Source organism: Scyliorhinus canicula, chromosome 20, assembly GCF_902713615.1.
Source record: "Scyliorhinus canicula chromosome 20, sScyCan1.1, whole genome shotgun sequence".
Lineage (NCBI taxonomy): Eukaryota > Metazoa > Chordata > Chondrichthyes > Carcharhiniformes > Scyliorhinidae > Scyliorhinus > Scyliorhinus canicula.
This window is the reverse complement of record NC_052165.1, coordinates 40814059-40834491: the sequence shown is the minus strand read 5'-3', so window position 1 is coordinate 40834491 and position 20433 is coordinate 40814059. Positions and strand designations below refer to the sequence as shown.

Sequence of the window (20433 nt, the reverse complement as noted above, 5' to 3'; positions counted from 1 at the left end):
ATTAGAATGAAAGTGATCAGCCAGAGCAATGCAATATCAGACTGGGCTGGGTAATGAGGGCGACTATTTCAGCACATGTCCTTTATATTTATATATTTAAGACTGATAGAGTACTCGGTCACGATGAGATGTGTTTAAACCACACCACTAAGCCTGGATTTCAATATGAAGCACTCAATGTTAAACTCAATGAGGATTCTGTTTTTTTTTAAAGTTGAAGTTTGCTGGGAGTGAATATTTGGGGATATCATAGATTGGAGTAACTCCTCAGGCCCGGCCCAAACTTTGCGGCTCTGCCCCAGTGTAATGAACAGAGGATTTGAAACATTGTTCAGAGGATGTCAGATTTCCTTCTGTTCAAGATACTGAGCTGCTGTTATTTTTTTTTCCCCAGCCACACAACTCGAGGGAAAGTCCCAAGAATTCTCTCCTGGGTCGGGTGTACACAAGATGAGGATCTGTGAGGATTGCTGTGAATTTTCCTCCCACCAAACAGTCTCTGTGGGTGAAGGATTCGTCCCTAATCCTCCCCCTCCCTCTCCCTCTCCCAGCTTCATTCATATTCTAATCACTGCCAGCTCCTGGCGGAACACGCTTTGCATTAAGACTTTCCAGCAAGTCTTTTTTTTACACACTTTAGACACGCAAATGTGAAACACCCCGTCCATTTCACAATTAGTGGAGGAAAGTTTTGACCTTTCCCTCCACACAATCAGCAGCTCTGGCAAACCAAGGTTTGGGGGGGGGGGGGGGGGGGGATAAGACTTTCTATTTGGAGGGGTGAACAAAAAAAAATGGACCGTAAGAAATACACAAAGTTCTGTAAAACTAGTGGGAAAGGAAAAGTCCCAGTTTGTAGTCAGAGTGAGCGAGGGAGAGTGAAATGCCCGAGACTGGAGTGAGCGCCAGTAAATCCATTGGCATTAAAACCTGCATTGAAAACTCAGCCAATTTCCATTCACATCTCACAATGAGAAACGAGAGCAGCTCCGGGAGTTTAAAATGGGATAGGGGAAGACAGATTCTCGGGGTATAATGGAAGGGGAGGATGAAATGCGAGGCTTGGGTATATCTAAGCCCCCACCCCCTCCCTCCTCCTCCCTCTCTCCTTTTCCCAGGGAAAAAAAAAGCTTTTCTTATTCAAAATACCACCACAAAGGGACACAGTGCGCCCGGTCACATTGGCCCATATAGACTAGCTGCCATTCATCACGTTGCCGGCCTATCAATGACACAACTCTCCTCGGGGTTTCTTTTCCCCTCGGAACATCAGCAAACATTCTGACGGATCTGACTCCGTTACATTATCCACAGAGTTATCAGAGAGAGAGGGAGAGAGGGGAGGAGAGAGAGGGGCAGAGTTGGCTGGAGCTGGCCCAGGTCTACAAGGATGAACATGCATTGTGATATACTGGAAGATTCTGACATGGATTCCACAGGTTGGTGTTCCTTCGGGGAAATTCGGATCAAGGCGAAGAGGGGAAGGGAGGAGGGGGGCAGACTTGAGAATTCCAGCTCCATCGCACTTCATTCGAAAAGAAAGTGGCTATGATGTGTCTCTGTTTAACATTGGATAATCTTTTTTGTTATATTTGTGTCGGCAGTGGAGTTTTTCCTTTGCCTTTGTTAGTTTAATTTTTTCTTTGCGGTCAAGTCTCGTCCTTATTTCTGTTTTCTTTGTGAATATTCAAGTTATTCCCTTTTCCTGGCAGGTTGGGTTAGCAGAGTGAAGCACCCACCGCTACAAAGTGTGGTGAGAATTCCTGGAGCCAGGATCAGGTCCTGGGTGGCTGAGGGGGGGGGGGGGGGGGGGAGTGTAGGTCGGTTTTTGGGGATGTGTGGGTGAGGTGTGGGGTTGTGTGTGGGGTGGGGGAGACTGGCATGTGTTTCTGGAAAAGCGGGAATGGTGTGGACTCCAGGGATGCGGAATGTGAGCTGCTCCGGGGTGGCTTCGTCCTGACTTTGAATTGCTTGCAGGTTGTAAATGGACGCGGGCAACACAGGTGGAGGGCCATTCGGCCCATCGTCCCCGTGTTGGCACTTGGAAAGAGCTGTCCAACTAGTCCCATTCAACTCCTCGGTCTTGTTTTCTTTTAGGTATATTTTGAAAGTTAAGATTGGATCTGCTACCACAGGTGACACAACCTGTGTTTAAAGAAAACTAAATTCTCATCTCCCCTCTCGCCCTTTTGTCAAATATCTTCACCGTGTCCTCTGGTTACCTTCCTGCCCCTTACTTATCATATTAAAGCCCTTTATGATTTTACCTTTATTTACAAACATTTTCTGCTCTCAGGAAATGGAACCTAGCTGGTGAATTGCAAAAGCGGAATCTCACCATCTGTGGGAAAAAAGTGTGCGTATTAAATCCCATTTACTCGTTCATTTCTCCCCCGCTGCTGCTGTTGTCTCAGTCCCCAGGGGAAGTTTACATGAAACTTTACAACTGGTCCCAAAGAAATTGCAGCGTCTCACTCTGGGATGTGGCTGTTTAACTGGGTCACAATTGGCCTGTATAAAATGGGTCTCACACACTTGCTACACTGTGCCTATCCAGACATGTGTAAAGTGCTCTCCCCCCCCCCCCCCCCACCCACCCTATCTCCCTCCCTCTCTCCTCAGTCCTCTGGAGAAAGTGACAGTAACTGAGGCCCCAAGTCTGACAGACCCTCTCTATGGAACCCAAAGTAACTCCGTATGCAAGCCAGCAGCTCCAGACAGCCACATGGCAAGAGGTGACGACGTTTACTTTGGGGAACAGGTTGGGATCAAGGGCGGGGAAATCTTTTCGCTGGCTGCCCAATGCTCCAAAATGTGGATTGAAGGAACACGGGATAGACGCCGCTCGCCTCAGGAAGACTCGCTTTTTACGAGTTAGTGCACAGTCAAAATTGTGTAAAACTCTCCGTCCATTTCAGACGTCGGACTGAGAAGTAATCCATTCATTTCAGCAATTATTCTCCAAAATAAATACATTCATTTCCAAATTAATACTTAAAGCACCCAGTAATTAATATTTTAATTAATTTTGAGGAAACATATCACCTTCAAGGACAATATACCAAGACATCACTCAAGTCCCTAATGTAAGACAGCATAGAAATATAGTTTCAGGAGTAATACACCAAATAAATACTCAAATATCACTTCAATTTCAGGACTAATTCACCAAATAAACACTTCACTTTCAGGGGTAATTCATCAGCTAAATACTTCAATTTCAGGGGCAATACAAATAAATGCTTCAATTTCAGGAGTAATACACCAAATAAATACTTCAATATCAGGAGTAATAGATAAAATAAACCCTTCAATTTCAGGAGTAATACACCAAATAAATACTTAAATTTCAGTGGGTAATACATCAAATACACCTTTTAATTTCAGGCGTAATACATTAAATAAATACTTCAATTTCAGAGGGTAATACATCAAATAAACCTTTCAATTTCAGGAGTAATACATCAAATAAATACTTCAATTTCAGGGGTAATGCACAATAAACAGTTCAATATCAGGAGCAATTCACCAAATAAATTCCTCAATATCAGGAGTAATTCGCCAAATAAACGCTTCGATTTCAGTAGTAATTCACCAAATAAATACTTCAATTTCAAGAGTAATACATCAAATAAATACATCAATTTCAGGAGTAACACATCAAATAGATACACGACTTTACTACTTTGAGGAGTAGTAATGGACCGATATACACATTCGTTTCAGTAGCAATTTCAAGTGTATTATGCAAATCCATGCATTATTTGCGAGAGTAACACATCAAATAATTCAGTTTGGGCGAAATTCACTAGATCAATAAATCACAGGCGATTTAAACTCTGGGATATTACTGGAGTAATTTAATTTCAGAGGATTTCAAATGTGCAAACGAACGCGGAGCTCTCTGCAAGACCGTTTCTGCAATCGAACTTTCCCGCGGTATTAAATTAAAAACAAACCCGAAATGGGCTCATCGATGCCTTTTTTTTGGACTCAACGAATTCCTTCCGAGCCGACACTGGCGTTTGGGGTCTCACGTCGGGGGAAGTGTTTGTGAATAGAATCATTGCATCCTGATCGCATCTTCTGTAATCAGAAAATCCAGGACAAGAATGGTTCGAAGTTTAGTCAACTTTATCGAGGGGATAAGTTTCTGACCACTTCCACCCCCAACCCCCAGCGGCCTGTGCTCCAGGAATGGGAATATTCCAACTTTTCCTCATGGAGATTTTTCAAGAATCATCCCCCCCCCCCCCCCCCCCCCTCCGCACCCCCGATTCCATCCAGAGATCCAGGTATTTTTTCCCCCTGAAAAGATCTCCTTCCCCCCCCCCCCCCCCCTCAAATCCACTTTCGACCCAGCGATGCCAGAAACGATAAATCACAATTGCCAAGTTACAAAAGGGCTGGTTGAATTTAATCCCAAATTAATAATTCCAGTTCCCCCTCCCCACTTTTTTTTTTAGAAAGTGTAAAACAAATTAAAAGTGTTGCATCGAAATCAAAGGCAATTAAAATTCAGGATCGGGACGATTAAAACACCACCAAATGATTATAATTTTGTCCCGGGAGTCTCGCCAAAATGCCAATTGTAAATCTTTTCAATGTAACTGCATCTCAAGAGTTTGTGAATTATAACTAAGACACACTTCTGAAATCTCAACAAGCAATTCCTTGGATTTGACCATAAATGACTTGTCGGGGGACAGAATTTTTTTTCTTAAAAACCCATTCGTTCCTCAGTTGTTTTTTTAAATGGCAAATTGACCTTCTCTCCCCTGCTGTCCAGTATCTTTGACAAAGTAAAGTTTACTTTAGTTTCTTCCAGCTCTCAGCCTCGCCCTTGTTCTCCACAAAGTTCAGCAAACTATTGTCCCAGACATCAGGCCAGAGGGGAGAGAGTTTGACAAATAAATGGGGTTTTGCTCATGAAGTGACTATTTAGGTATTTCGAAACTTCTCATCTGCGAATTAAATCGTTACCAAAATTTGGATTGGGGGGGGGGGGGGGGGGGTATCCAGCCGTATCCAAGGACACGTTGCCAAGGGTTACCAGGACAGAGTAATGTAGCCTTGGTTACCGTTCGGCCTGTGAAGGAAACACATTTAAGATGATTGGGGTGAACTCCAAAATATTATTCATTGGCGTTGTGGTCTCCAAGCCGAGAGCTGAGTGTGGGGGGGGGGGGGGGGGGGGGGGGATGAACGTGGAGGGGGGACAGAGAGGAAATCCTGAGATGGGACTGAAACACAGAATGGGACAGGGGCAATGGGATCTCCACTGAGCTCAGCACCCTCCCAGTCCAGCTGCTGTTATTACAGGGGCCGAGTGCTGATGTGGAGCAGTAACCCAGGGCCCAGGCTAATGCTCTCAGGTCACAGGTGCAAAACCCACTAGATCAACTGGTGGAATTTAAATTCAATGAATGTTTAACGGATATAAAGCTGGCCTCGGTGATGGTGACATCAATTGCAAAAAAAAACATCTGGGTCACTAATGTCCTTTAGGGAAGGAAATCTGCCATCCTTTGGGCAGCACAGTAGCATAGTGGTTAGCACAATTGCTTCACAGCTCCAGGGTCCCAGGTTCGATTCCCAGCTTGGGTCACTGTCTGTGCGGAGTCTGCACGTTCTCCCCGTGTGTGAATGGGCTTCCTCGGGGTGTCCTCTCACAGTCCAAGGATGTGCAGGTTAGGTGGATTGGACATGATGAAATTGCCCTTTAGTGTCCAGCGATTAGGTGGGGTTACAGGGTTTGGGCAGGGGACTGGGCCTGGGTGAGGTGCTCTTTCGGATGTCAGTGCAGACCCAGTGGGCCAAATGGCCTCCTTCTGCACTGTAGGGATTCCTCGGATACATGGGATTTTGGGCTTCCGAGGCATTGAATATAAAAGCAGGAACGTTTTGCTGCATCATTATTAAACTTTAGTTAGGCCAGAACTAGAATGTTGCATCCAGACCTGGTCACCACCTTTTAGGGTGGATATGAGAGTCCCCGAGAGGGTCAGAGAAGATCAGACCGTTTCAGAGTTGAAGCTACAACGTTAGGGTTGGAGAAGCTGGGATTGTTCTCCCACAGCAAAGGGGATTGAGGTGAGATAAAGGTGCACAGGATTGACAGGTTTAGATAAGGTAGATAAATAAAAGCTGTTCCCATTAGCGGATGGTACAAGGAGTACAGGACACAGGTTTTGTGCAAGCGATGCAGGGTTGGAGGGGGAGGGGGGGGAAAGGAGAGAGGAGGCGAAAGGAACAGTTCTATGCAGCGCGTGGTCATGACCTGAACCACCATGATGGTGGTGGAGGCGAAGACAATAAATGATTCCTACAGGAAATTGGATGGGACCTTGAATGAAATAAAAATAGCAATGGGGGGATGGGACAGACTGGGTTGCACAAAAGAAAGCTGGCAATGCTCAATCGGCCAAAAGGCCTCTGCCTGTACTGTAATGACTCAGTAACCCTACGACTATTTATGATCCAGATACTCAGACCCCATTTTCCAGCCCCTCAGCACCCAGCCCTCTCCCAGACCAAACATCTGAACCCAGACACCCAACATCCTGAGGCCAATCTCCATCTTCAGTCTCCTAACTCCCCCAGGTTGGGTGACCACTTGCAGCTTGGTTTACAGAGGCAGACCCCCTCCCCATCCCCTCCCCTCTCCTCCCCTTCATCCCTCCTGATGGAGGATCTACCACCTCTATTCCGAACCTGGAATCTATTCCCCAACTAACGGTCCAGCAATAATCTCACCATGTCCCACCCCACTCCCACTTATCCAGGGAGTTTTCATTCTTCGTTCAACAAGATGTTTCCTCTTGTCAGAGAATCTAAAACAATGTATCACTGTATAGAAATAAAGGGTCTCTCATTTAAGACAGAGATGAGGAGAAATCTTCTTCTCTCAGTGGGGCGTGAGTCTCTGGAACTGTTCATCAAAAAGCACTTGAAGCAGAGTTTGTGAATAACTTTAAGTCAGAACCAGATAGATTCTTGACAAGCCAGTTAACTTACACCTGCTCTTAATTCATATGTTTGTGTTCTAAACACGGGGTAGAGGGAGGGAATGAAATATTCCTCTGAGCAAATTGAAAGGTTTCAGCACCCATCTGTGGGACAGTTCCAGACTGGCCAGTGGGAAGTCCCAGACACTGGCAGTGAGACAATCCCAGACACTGGCCAGTGGGAAGTCCCAGACACTGGCAGTGAGACAATCCCAGACACTTGCCAGTGGGACAGATCCAGACACTGGCCAGTGGGAAGTCCCAGATACTGGCAGTGAGACAATCCCAGACACTTGCCAGTGGGACAGTTCCAGACACTGGCCTGTGGGACAATACCAGATAATGGCTAGTTGGACAGTCCCAGACACTGGCCAGTGAGACAGTTCCAGACACTGGCCTGTGGGACAGTTCCAGACACTGGCCTGTGGGACAGTCCCAGACACTGGCCAGTGGAAAGTCCCAGACACTGGCCAGTGAGACAGTCCCACCTATTGGCCAGTGGGACAGTTCCAGACACTGGCCAGTGGGACAGTCCCAGACACTGGCCATTGGGACAGTCCCAGACACTGGCCAGTGGGACAGTTCCAGACAATGGCCAGTGGGACAGTTCGAGACAATGGCCAGTGGGACAGTCCCACTTACTGGCCAGTGGGACAGTCCCAGACACTGGCCAGTGGTAAGTCTCAGACACTGGCCTGTGGGACAGTACCAAACACTAGCCCGTGGGACAGTTCCAGACACTGGCCAGTGGGACAGTCCCAGACACTGGCCAGTGGTAAGTCTCAGACACTGGCCCATGGGACAGTTCCAGACACTGGCCCGTGGGACAGTTCCAGACACTGGCCAGTGAGATATTCCCAGACACTGGCCAGTAGGACAGTCCTAGTCACTGGCCAGTGGGACAATTCAGGACTCTGGCCAGTGAAACATTGGCCAACAGGACAATCCCAGATACTGATCCCTGGGACAGTCCATTTTCCTGAAAGAGCAAAGAATATTTCATCACCCAGAGAGGGGTCAGAGGAAGCCTCTGGTTTTAGGCAGTGAGCTCTGTGGAGCAGGATGAATGGAAGAGTCAGAGAGAGAGAGAAATAGAGAGTGACAGAGATAGTTAGAGTCAAAGAGTGAGAGACAGAGGAAGACAGAGAGAGAGTTAGAGTCAGGGTGAGGATGAAAGCCAGGCAGAGAATCAGAGGGAGAGGTAGAGAGTCAGATAGACAGTGACACAGAGACAGTGACATAGAGAGACAGTGACAGAGAGAGACAGTGACAGAGAGAGACAGTGAGACAGAGAGACAGTGACAGAGAGAGACAGCGCAAGAGAGAGACAGTGAAATAGAGACAGTGACAGAGAGAGACAGTGGCAGAGAGAGGCAGTGACAGAGAGAGACAGTGACAGAGAGTGACAATGACAGAGGGAGACAGTGACAGAGAGTGACAGTGCGAGAGAGAGACAGTGACAGAGAGAGACAGTGACAGAGAGAGAAAATGGCAGAGAGAGACAGTGAGAGAGAGAGACAGTGACAGAGAGAGACAGTGACAGAGAGACAGTGAGAGAGAGAGAGACAGTGACAGAGAGAGACAGTGAGAGAGACAGTGAGAGACAGTGATAGAGAGAGACAGTGACAGTGACAGAGAGAGACAATGGCAGAGAGAGAGACAGAGAGAGACAGTGACAGAGAGAGGCAGTGACAGAGAGTGACAGTGACAGAGGGAGACAGTGACAGAGAGTGACAGTGACAGAGAGAGACAGTGACAGAGAGTGACAGTGACAGAGGGAGACAATGGCAGAGAGAGAGAGACAGAGAGAGACAGTGACAGAGAGGCAGTGACAGAGAGTGACAGTGACAGAGGGAGACAGTGACAGAGAGTGACAGTGACAGAGAGAGACAGTGACAGAGAGAGACAGTGAGAGAGAGAGAGACAGTGACAGAGAGAGACAGTGAGAGAGAGAGAGACAGTGAGAGAGACAGTGACAGAGAGTGACAATGACAGAGGGAGACAGTGACAGAGAGTGACAGTGCGAGAGAGAGACAGTGACAGAGAGAGACAGTGACAGAGAGAGAAAATGGCAGAGAGAGACAGTGAGAGAGAGAGACAGTGACAGAGAGAGACAGTGACAGAGCGACAGTGAGAGAGAGAGAGACAGTGACAGAGAGAGACAGTGAGAGAGAGAGACAGTGAGAGACAGTGATAGAGAGAGACAGTGACAGTGACAGAGAGAGACAATGGCAGAGAGAGAGACAGAGAGACAGTGACAGAGAGAGGCAGTGACAGAGAGTGACAGTGACAGAGGGAGACAGTGACAGAGAGTGACAGTGACAGAGAGAGACAGTGACAGAGAGTGACAGTGACAGAGGGAGACAATGGCAGAGAGAGAGACAGAGAGAGACAGTGACAGAGAGGCAGTGACAGAGAGTGACAGTGACAGAGGGAGACAGTGACAGAGAGTGACAGTGACAGAGAGAGACAGTGAGAGAGAGAGAGACAGTGACAGAGAGAGACAGTGAGAGAGAGAGAGACAGTGAGAGAGAGAGACAGTGAGAGAGAGACAGTGACAGAGAGAGAGACAGTGAGAGAGAGAGAGACAATAAGAAAGAGAGAGAGACAGTGACAGAGAGAGAGACAGTGAGAGAGAGACAGTGACAGAGAGAGAGGACAGTTGCAGAGAGAGAGACAATGAGAGAGAGAGACAGTGACAAGAGAAGAGGACAGTGACGAGAGATCGGAGAGACAGTGAGAGAGAGAGACAGAGACGTGAGAGAAGACAGTGAGAGAGAGACCGTGACAAGAGAGAGACACTGAGGAGAGAGAGAGACAATGAGAGCGAGAGAGACCATGACAGCGAGAGATACAGTGAGAGAGAGAGACAGTGAGAGAGAGAGAGACAATGAGAGAGAGAGAAAGTGACAGAGAGAGACAGTGACAGAGAGACAATGAGAGAGAGAGACAGTGACAGAGAGAGAGACAGTGACAGAGAGAGACAGTGACAGAGACAGTGACAGAGAGAGAGACAGTGAGAGAGAGACAGTGACAGAGGGAGACAGTGAGAGAGAGAGAGACAGTGACAGAGGGAGACAGTGAGAGAGAGAGACAGTGACAGAGGGAGACAGTGAGAGAGAGAGACAGTGAGAGAGAGAGACAGTGACAGAGGGAGACAGTGACAGAGAGAGACAGTGAGAGAGAGAGAGACAGTGAGAGAGAGAGACAGTGAGAGAGAGAGACAGTGACAGAGAGAGAGACAGTGAGAGAGAGACAGTGACAGAGAGAGACAGTGAGAGAGAGATACAGTGACAGAGAGAGACAGTGACCGAGAGACAGTGACAGAGAGAGACAGTGAGAGAGAGAGAGACAATGAGAGGGAGAGAAAGTGACAGAGAGAGAGAGAGAGGAGAGAGAATGACAGAGAGAGACAGTGACAGAGAGACAGTGAGAGAGAGAGTGACAATGACAGAGAGAGACAGTGAGAGAGAGAGACAGTGAAAGAGAGAGACAATGAGAGAGAGAGACAGTGAGAGAGAGACAGTGACAGAGAGAGAGACAGTGAGAGAGAGATACAGTGAGAGAGAGACAGTGGCAGAGAGAGACAATGAGAGAGAGAGAAAGTGACAGAGACAAACAGTGACAGAGAGAGACAATGAGAGAGAGAGAAAGTGACAGAGAGAAACAGTGACAGAGAGAGTCAGTGAGAGAGAGAGACAGTGAGAGAGAGATACAGTGAGAGAGAGAGACAGTGACAGAGAGAGACAGTGACAGAGAGAGTCAATGAGAGAGAGAGAGACAGTGACAGAGTGAGACAGTGACAGAGAGAGACAGTGACAGAGAGAGACAGTGAGAGAGAGAGACAGTGAGAGAGAGAGACAGTGAGAGAGAGACAGTGACAGAGAGAGAGACAGTGAGGGAGAGAGACAATGAGAGAGAGAGAGAGACAGTGACAGAGAGAGAGACAGTGACAGAGAGACAGTGAGAGAGAGAGAGACAGTGGAGAGAGAGACAATCAGAGAGAGAGAGACAGTGACAGAGAGAGAGACAGTGACAGAGAGAGACAGTGAGAGAGAGACAGTGAGAGAGAGACAGTGACAGAGAGAGAGACAGTGAGAGAGAGAGACAATGAGAGAGAGAGAGACAGTGACAGAGAGAGATACAGTGAGAGAGAGACAGTGACAGAGAGACAGTGAGAGAGACAGACAATGAGAGAGAGAGAAAGTGACAGAGAGAGACAGTGACAGAGAGAGACAATGAGAGAGAGAGACAGTGACAGAGAGAGAGACAGTGACAGAGAGAGACAGTGAGAGAGAGAGACAGTGACAGAGAGAGAGAAAGTGACAGAGAGAAACAGTGACAGAGAGAGACAGTGACAGAGAGAGACGGAGAGAGAGAGAGACAGTGACAGAGAGAGACAGTGACAGAGAGAGACAGTGAGAGAGAGAGACAGTGACAGAGCGGGACAGTGAGAGAGAGAGACAGTGACAGAGGGAGACAGTGAGTGAGAGAGACAGTGAGAGAGAGAGAGACAGTGACAGAGGGAGACAGTGACAGAGAGTGACAGTGAGAGAGAGACAGTGAGAGAGAGAGACAGTGACAGAGAGAGACAGTGACAGTGACAGAGATAGAGACAGTGACAGAGAGACCGTGAAAGAGAGTGACAGTGAGAGAGAGAGACAGTGACAGAGAGAGACAGTGACAGAGAGAGACAGTGACAGAGAGAAAGAGAGTGAGAGAGAGACAGTGACAGAGGGAGACAGTGAGAGAGAGAGACAGTGACAGAGCGGGACAGTGAGAGAGAGAGACAGTGACAGAGGGAGACAGTGAGAGAGAGAGACAGTGACAGAGGGAGACAGTGAGATAGGGAGACAGTGAGAGAGAGAGACAGTGAGAGAGAGAGACAGTGACAGAGAGAGAGACAGTGAGAGAGAGACAGTGACAGAGAGAGACAGTGAGAGAGAGAGACAGTGACAGAGCGGGACAGTGAGAGAGAGAGACAGTGACAGAGGGAGACAGTGAGATAGGGAGACAGTGAGAGAGAGAGGCAGTGAGAGAGAGAGACAGTGACAGAGAGAGAGACAGTGAGAGAGAGACAGTGACAGAGAGAGACAGTGAGAGAGAGACTGTGACAGAGAAAGAGAGACAGTGACAGAGAGAGATAGTGAGAGAGAGACAGTGACAGAGAGAAATAGTGACAGAGAGGGACAGTGAGAGAGAGACAGTGTGAGTGAAAGAGAGACAGTGACAGAGAGAGGCGGTGACAGTTAGAGACAGTGACAGAGACAGTGAGAGAGAGAGAGTGAGAGAGAGACAGTGAGAGAGAGAGACAGTGACAGAGAGAGACAGTGACAGAGAGACAGTGACAGAGAGACAGTGACAGAGAGAGACAGTGAGAGAGAGAGACAGTGACAGAGAGAGAGACAGTGAGAGAGAGAGACAGTGAGAGAGAGAGACAGTGACAGAGAGAGACAGTGAGAGAGAGACTGTGACAGAGAGAGAGAGACAGTGACAGAGAGAGACAGTGAGAGAGAAACAGTGACAGAGAGAAATAGTGACAGAGAGGGACAGTGAGAGAGAGACAGTGTGAGAGAAAGAGAGACAGTGACAGAGAGAGAGGCGGTGACAGTTAGAGACAGTGACAGAGACAGTGAGAGAGAGAGAAAGTGAGAGAGAGAGACAGTGAGAGAGAGAGACAGTGAGAGAGAGAGACAGTGACAGAGAGAGACAGTGAGAGAGAGAGACAGTGACAGAGAGACCGTGAAAGAGAGAGACAGTGACAGAGAGAGACAGTGAGAGAGAGAGACAGTGACAGAGAGAGCGACAGTGAGCGAGAGACAGTGACAGAGAGAGACAGTGAGAGAGAGACAGTGACAGAGAGGGAGAGACAGTGACAGAGAGAGACAGTGAGAGAGAGACAGTGACAGAGAGAAATAGTGACAGAGAGAGGGGCAGTGAGAGAGAGAGACAGTGTGAGAGAAAGAGAGACAGTGACAGAGAGAGAGGCGGTGACAGTTAGAGACAGTGACAGAGACAGTGAGAGAGAGAGAGAGAGTGAGAGAGAAACAATGACAGAGAGAGGCAGTGAGAGAGAGAGACAATGACAGAGGGAGGCAGTGACAGAGAGAGACAGTGACAGAGAGAGGCAGTGAGAGAGAGAGACAGTGACAGAGGGAGGCAGTGACAGAGAGAGAGTGACAGAGAGAGACCGTGACAGAGAGACAGTGAGAGAGAGTGAGACAGTGAGAGAGAGAGACAGTGACAGAGCAAGACAGTGAGAGAGAGAGACAGTGACAGAGAGAGACAGTGAGAGAGAGAGACAGTGACAGAGAGAGAGACAGTGATAGAGAGAGAGAGACAGTGACAGAAAGATACAGTGACAGAGAGACAGTGACAGAGAGAGACAGTGAGAGAGAGAGAAAAACAGTGAGAGAGAAAGACAGTGATAGAGAGTCAGTGAGAGAGAGACAGTGGCAGAGAGAGACAGTGAGAGAGAGAGACAGTGACAGAGAGATACACTGACAGAGAGAGACAGTGACAGAGCGAGACAGTGACAGAGAGAGACAGTGACAGAGAGATACACTGACAGAGAGATACACTGACAGAGAGAGACAGTGACAGAGAGATACAGTGACAGAGAGAGACAGTGAGAGATCCAGAAAGTGAGACAGTGAGGCAGACAGAGAAAGAGAGGAGAGAAATAGGCAGAGAGAGAGAGAGTGAGAGAGGGTGATAGACAGAGAGAGACAGAGAGAGACACAGACAGAGAACAGACTGACAGAAACAGACAGGCAGACAGAGAACTATCTCTCCAGCAATGGGTTTGCTTAAAAGCAGGAATCTCCCTGAACTCAATTCTTTGAGCTAAATTTACAATGTACTGATACATGCACATTGCTCCATGCAGACGGGTACCAACATGACACTCCATGTAGATGATAATTATACTGCCAACTGGGCCCGGCAGAGTCCAACACCTGCACTTTGAATGATTTTGGATGGGAGCAGCCCCTTTGTCCATTTGGCAATATTCCAAACTAAAATTATTAAGTTCCCATGAAGAGTGGACTGCAATTATACTTCCTCTCTAGGTATACATAATTGAAGCAAACTCACAGCCTTGTGACAGTGTTGGAAATGTAAAGACAGGAGCTATCCTGTGGAGCTTGTGATCCCAATGTTAAATTTTCACAGTAACTTCATTGCAATGTAAGCCTACTTGTGACACTAATAAAGATTATTATTAAAAAAACACAATCCAAGACAATTGGTGAAGTATGAAATGAGACACTTACTTTTCTTGATGATAGGTTTATTCACAGAATGCTGCATTACTTATGCCTGATTCCTACCTAACGACCCAGTATCCCAGCAGTCTCTCTTTATAAATGCTCAAGCGTACTTAAACAATGCCCCTCATCTGTGTAATGGAATTAACAAACCATTAAAACCCACCCACTCTCCGACTGTGATCTCTGTTTCCAGCCCGGGTATTTATAGAAATGAGTTCATAAATTGGCCAAAAGAGTAAAGAAGGAATTGCTAACTCTGAAATAAGAAGTTAAAAACTAGGAGCAAGAGTAAACCTCGAGCATGCTCTGCCAGTCAGTGCAATCTTCGATCGTTTCTATGATTTTTCTGGGAACAATGATTCTACTGAGATCATCAGACGCAAATAATTCGACTGACCTTAAAAAACAACTGTTTCAGCCAGAAGACGGAATGACTGGCGGGCTTCCTTTTATTTTGCAGAAAGTTGGATTGAAAGGTGCCTCAGTGAGAGTGAAAGCAAAAGGTTTCCAAACCACACCTCCCTGACGAACGTGTCCATTGGTGAGGAACGTGAGTATTGGCCGGGGGCTTTTACTAGGAACAGGACCCTGATACAAATCCCCAGACAGGACAGAGTCCAAGGACGTCAACTGTCAAATGAATGAAATCATAAAAGCACAGTAGCAGCAGTGTGTATTGTCCAAAAGATGCACTGCTGCAACCCTTCATCAGCACCTTCCAAACCTATCTCTTCCACCAAGAAGAACAGGGGAAGAGGAGGCATGGAATTGTTGTTTATGGGTTAGGCTAGATCCAGAATGATTACTGAGACCTTAGTATGTTCAAGCAACAACTGGTTTTCTTTATACAACTGAACTATGTGCAACTATTCATGACAAGATGCTACACTACTGAAGCCATCCACATTCTCCATCTCCTCTCCTATTCACGTGTTCTCTAACATCATCATCCCACACATCAACCCCTACAACCCTGAATACTACAGTCCCCCTTCCTCCCCAGGTCTTTGTCTATATTTTCCATGGTGGCACAGTAGTTCGCACTGTTGCCTCACAGGGCCAGGGATCCGTGTTCAGTCCTGACCTCAGTTGACTGTCTGTGTTTGCACGTTCTCCCCGTGTCTGCATGGGTTTCCTACGGATGCTCCGGTTTCCTACCAGAGTCCAAAGATGTACAAGTTTGGTCTGCTTTCAAAGCCAGCGATTTAGCCCAGTGTGCTAAACCAGCCCCTCCAGTGTGCTAAACCAGCCCAAGTGGCTTCATTGGGAAATCCCATTGACCAGTGGCGTGAGGAGAGAACCCCACCGCCAGCGGACAGTGGACTGGAGAACCCAGCCCCTGGTTTATCAATAAGTTCCACTTCTCTCCACATAGAAATAGTGGAGATTGTTCAGCTTAGGTCCATGTCTGGTTATTCACTTCTTTGACCGCTCACATCCTCGATGACCATTTTTGGTGGGTAGATAGGTGCAGATGTGCTTTCTAGAAGGTCACCACTGTTGAATAAATGTGGTATTCTATCAGCAAATTTTTATCTTCCACTTTTGAAGCAATGCTTCAGAATGATGAGTCATCACTTTCATTCTCCTATTCTTTTCTGGTCTAATTTTTGTCACTGTGGCTGGTTTAGCACAGGGCTAAATCGCTGGCTTTTAATGCAGGCCAGCAGCGCGGGATCAATTCCCGTACCAGCCTCCACGAACAGGTGCCGGAATGTGGCGACTAGGGGCTTTTCACAGTAACTTCATTTGAAGCCTCCTTGTGACAATAAGCGATTTTCATTTCAGTTCATTTCACTGTGTATTTGTTGTGAGTGAGTGGCTGTGCTTCCTCTGGGACATCCTCCTGCCGAATGGCTGGACTATCAATCTCTGCGAAGAGTGTGAAAAATCTGGTGCGAAGTTGAAATTCAGATTCTTCGTTGCAGTTGGATAGACTCAGGGATTGATTTCTGAAGTCACCCTTGGCTGCTTGCTGACTGACTTTAAATGTGGGCGTCGTTGGCTAGGCCAGCATTTATTGCCCATTCCTAATTGCCCTTGAGAAGGTGGTGGTGAGTTGCTGCTGTCCATGTGGTGCAGGTACATCCACAGTGCTGTTAGGGAGGGAGACCCAGTGACAGTGAAGGAATGGCGATATAGGTTCAACTTTCCTGATAAGATTGAGGCCTGTCAAAGTTCTTCTATTTAAAAGTGAGAATTCCTGATTCTGCAGCAGATTAAATGGGGGCAATTTTGGGCCCTCTCTCTCTCCGTCCATGAGAAAGCCAGCACAGCCTCAAAATCCAGAAAGAATTGAGGAAGTTGATTTTCTTTGGCGTGATTGGCTTTTGGAATCTTACCCCCGTGATCGACCAAGGAATTTGTTGTCTTCCTCCAACTAACTTCTGAGGTGGGTCAGCCTCTAAACACTTACTCTAAACAGTAGCATAGATGTTGCAGTGCTGCTGCCCTCGATGTGCAGCGTTAGGAGAGGGGTTTCAGATGAGCTGGACACGTCTGGGGGCCCCTGGGTGGAGGGCACCGGGCCGCATTCCCGCCGATCTCCTTCCCTTCAGGTGCCTGGGAGTCCCTGTCCTTCTCCATGGGATAGAAGGGCAGTTGACACTCGTGGATTCCCACCAGCGCATGCATCATGCAGTTGAAGTCCTGCATCATGGGGTTCATGCCCTCTGCCCTGTAGGTCATGCCCTCAGTCAAGGATGAATGCTGTCAGCCCTTCCTGATGGTCGTGACTCTGCTGTTGCAGCTCCATCAGCCCAGAGACTGCCGGACACAGGGGCACGTCATCAGCCAAGGACTCAGCAGAGTCCTGGGCTCGGACATCCCTCTAAGTGAAGGTTCGCTAGGCCATCCCTGCGTCTGCCTGCTGTAAATCATCAACTGTGAGGTTGTAACCAGTCAGTGACCCAGAAGCCTGCTTATTAGTAAATCCCACCGAGGTGTGAGTATCTATGCTGATGCAACATCAGCCCAGGGTGATGGGCCTTTACTGTAAGTGGGTCAATATACACAGCAGGAGAGTGATGATAACCCACAGTGAGGTGAGTTCTGGTGCTCATCAGTCTATGCCAAAGTCTGACTCCTGTCTGTCTGCTGCTAGCGTGCAGATACCCACCCTCTGTGCTGGGTCCGCATTGGGGGGGTCCTCAAACTGGTCCATTGCACACAGGGGGCAGAGGCTTTGGGGGGAGGTGATGGGGAGCAAGGGGTTTGGTGGGGTTGGAATAATGTGACAGAGGCATTGCACGTATCCTGTATAACAAGTTTGTATCGTGAACATGCGACACCCTCACTACCGATGGTGCCCCTCCTCACCACCCTGCCCCAGTGCCCGCTCAGACATCCGCAACATTCGTAACCCTACATGCCCTGCCACTACATCTAGGTGCATCCCCAGGATGCACATCAGAAGTGGAGGCACCTGCTACCTTCTGCACCCCGTGTCCGTAGATGCCCCTGGCAGATGTTTTCTGTGGGGCCTGGTGCCGGAGTGCCCTGGCTGAATTGCCGGTAGCACTGGGATCAGCGTGCAACCCTGTTCTGCCCTCTGACCTTGAGACGCGGCAGGTGTAGGCAGGGAAGGCTGCAGGGCCATATGGGTTCCCGGTTGAATTTTATAAAAGATTTAAGGATAGGCTGGTGTCGTTGAACAAAGAACATAGAAAAGTACAGCACATACAGGCCCTTCAACCCACAATGTTGTGCCGACCGTTTATCCTAATCTAAGGTCAACCTAACCTAACCCCTTCAATTTATTGCTGTCCATGTGCCTGTCCAAGTGTTGCTTAAATGTCCCTAATGACTCTGACTCCACCACCTCCGCTGGCAGTGCATTCCACACATCCACCACTCTCTGAGTAAAGAACCTACCTCTGACATCTCCCCTATACCTTCCTCCAATCACCTTAAAATTATGTCAGCTTATGACAGCCATTTCCACCCTGGGGAAAAGCCTCTGGCTATCCACTCTATCCATGCCTCTCATCACCTTGTACACCTCTATCAAGTCACCTCTCTTCCTTCTTCGCTCCAGTGAGAAAAGCCCTAGCTCCCTCAACCTTTCTTCATAAGACATGCCCTCCAGTCCAGGCAGCATCCTGGTAAATTTCCTCTGTACTCTCTCCAAAGGATCCACATCCTTCCTATAATGAGCCGACCAGAACTGGACACAATATTCCAAGTGTGGTCTAACTAGGGTTTTATAAAACTGCAGCAAAACCTAACTGCTCTAAAATTCAATCCCCCTGTTAATGAAAGCCAACAAACCAAACACCTTCTTAACAACCCTATCAACCTGGGTGGCAACTTTGAGGGATCTATGTACGTGGAACCCAAGATCCCTCTATTCCTCCACACTTCTAAGAATCCTGCCTTTAACCCTGTATTCAGCATTCAAATTCGATCTTCCAAAATAAATCACTTCACATGTATTTAGGTTGAACTCCATCTGCCACTTCGCAGCCCAGCTTTGCATCCTGTCAATGTCCTGTTGTAACCTGCAACACCCTCAACACTATCTACAACTCCTCCAACCTTCGTGCCATCGGCAAACTTGCTAACCTACTCTTCCACTTCCTCATCCAAGTCATTTATAAAAACTACAAAGAGCAGAGGTCCCAGAACAGATCCCTGTGGGACGCCACTGGTCACCATGGTTGATGGTGGAAATATTCAAGGACGTGATGGACAGGTGGTCTTGGTGCAAACGATGGGGCAGGCGTTGTTGTTGCTTAAGAAGGATAAAGATCCGGTTGAGTATGAGTCATATAGTCCCATATTTCTGCTGAATGTGAACGGCAAGACATTGGTAAAGGTGCTGCCGCTAAGGTTGGATGGTTCCTTCCGAAGGTGATTTTGGAAGATCAGACGGGATTCGTTAAGGGAAGACAATTGTCATTTGATGTGAGGAGGTTGCTGAATGTGGTGCTTTCTCTGGCAGAGAGAAGGCGCATGGAGGTGGTGGTGGCATTGTATGCGGTGTGGGCGATTGGTTGGGTGGTGTTGTTTGGTGGTGGTGTTGGAGAGGTTTGGGATTGGGCCGGGGTTTGTGGCATGGGTGCAGCTGCTGTGTGGAGGGCCAATTGCGAGCATGCGTACAAGTGGTGTGGGTTCAGAGTGTTTTGCGTTGCGCCGGGGGGGGGGGGGTGGGGGGGGGGGACAGTGTTGCCTTGTGTCCCCCCTTCTGTTTGCGTTAGCTGTGGAGTCCTTGGCTGTTGTGCTAAAGGGCTTGGGGTTGTGGGGCGTGGGGTGGTGGGAGGGGGGTGGGGGGAGGTTAGAGCATGGGATGTCTTTGTGTATGGATGACATGTGTGTTTCAGGGCTGGGCTCCTCGGTTGGGGACGTAACGGGTATGCTTCAGAGATTTGGGATGTTTTCGGGGTGTGAATTGAATTTGGGGAGGGGTGGGTGCTTTGTGGTCTCCTCTCCGGGTGGGGCAGGGGTACTGCCATTTTGTTTGGCGGTGTCTCGTTTGGGTGGCCTGTACTGGCAGGTCTCCAGAGCTTCGGTTTCGCTGGCTTGGTGGGGGGTGGGTCTCCGGAGGTTCGGTTTTGCTGGCTTGGTGGGGGGTGGGTCTCCAGAGCTTCGGTTTCGCTGGCTTGGTGGGGGGTGGGTCTCCAGAGCTTCGGTTTCGCTGGCTTGGTGGGGGGTGGGGTCTCCGGAGGTTCGGTTTTGCTGACTTGGTGGGGGGGGTGGGGTCTCCGGAGGTTCGGTTTCGCTGGCTTGGTGGGGGGTGGGTCTCCAGAGCATCGGTTTCGCTGGCTTGGTGGGGGGTCGGGTCTCCGGAGGTTCGGTTTTGCTGGCTTGGTGGGGGGTGGGTCTCCGGAGGTTCGGTTTCGCTGACTTGGTGGGGGGTGCGGCAGGCAGGGGGCTGGGCCTCCCGAATTTGATGTATTGCTATTGGGTGACGGTTGCGGAGGGGTTTCGGAGTGAAGTGGGGAGGAGGAGGAGGAGGCTTTGTGGATGGGGGTGGAGGTGGGCTCATGTGTGGGATCAGGGTTGCGGGCGTTGGCAATGGCATTACTCTCGTTGGCCCCATGGAAGTGCTCGGTGGGTCCGGTGGTGATGGCCACTGAAGATCTGGAGACAGCGTTTTGGGATGGGGTCAGAGGTGTCGATTGGGTTTGGCTGGGGAAGGATGGGTGCGGGGT

At 48.6% G+C, this 20433-nt stretch overlaps 1 protein-coding gene across 3 annotated transcripts in view; it reads left to right on the top strand.

Annotated features, from left to right (window-relative positions):
* Positions 1 to 1158: 1158 nt before the first annotated feature.
* The window catches only part of rfx4 (regulatory factor X, 4), a 146657-nt gene continuing 127382 nt past the window's right edge, over positions 1159 to 20433 (top strand). For 2 of the 3 annotated variants that reach the window (XM_038781179.1, XM_038781177.1), the window contains exons 1-2: positions 1159 to 1439; positions 14742 to 14831. In XM_038781179.1, the coding sequence (XP_038637107.1) occupies positions 1391 to 1439; positions 14742 to 14831 (139 nt within the window). In that variant the 5' untranslated portion in view covers positions 1159 to 1390. The remainder of the gene's footprint in view (positions 1440 to 14741; positions 14832 to 20433) is intronic. The other variant, XM_038781178.1, reaches the window with a different exon arrangement.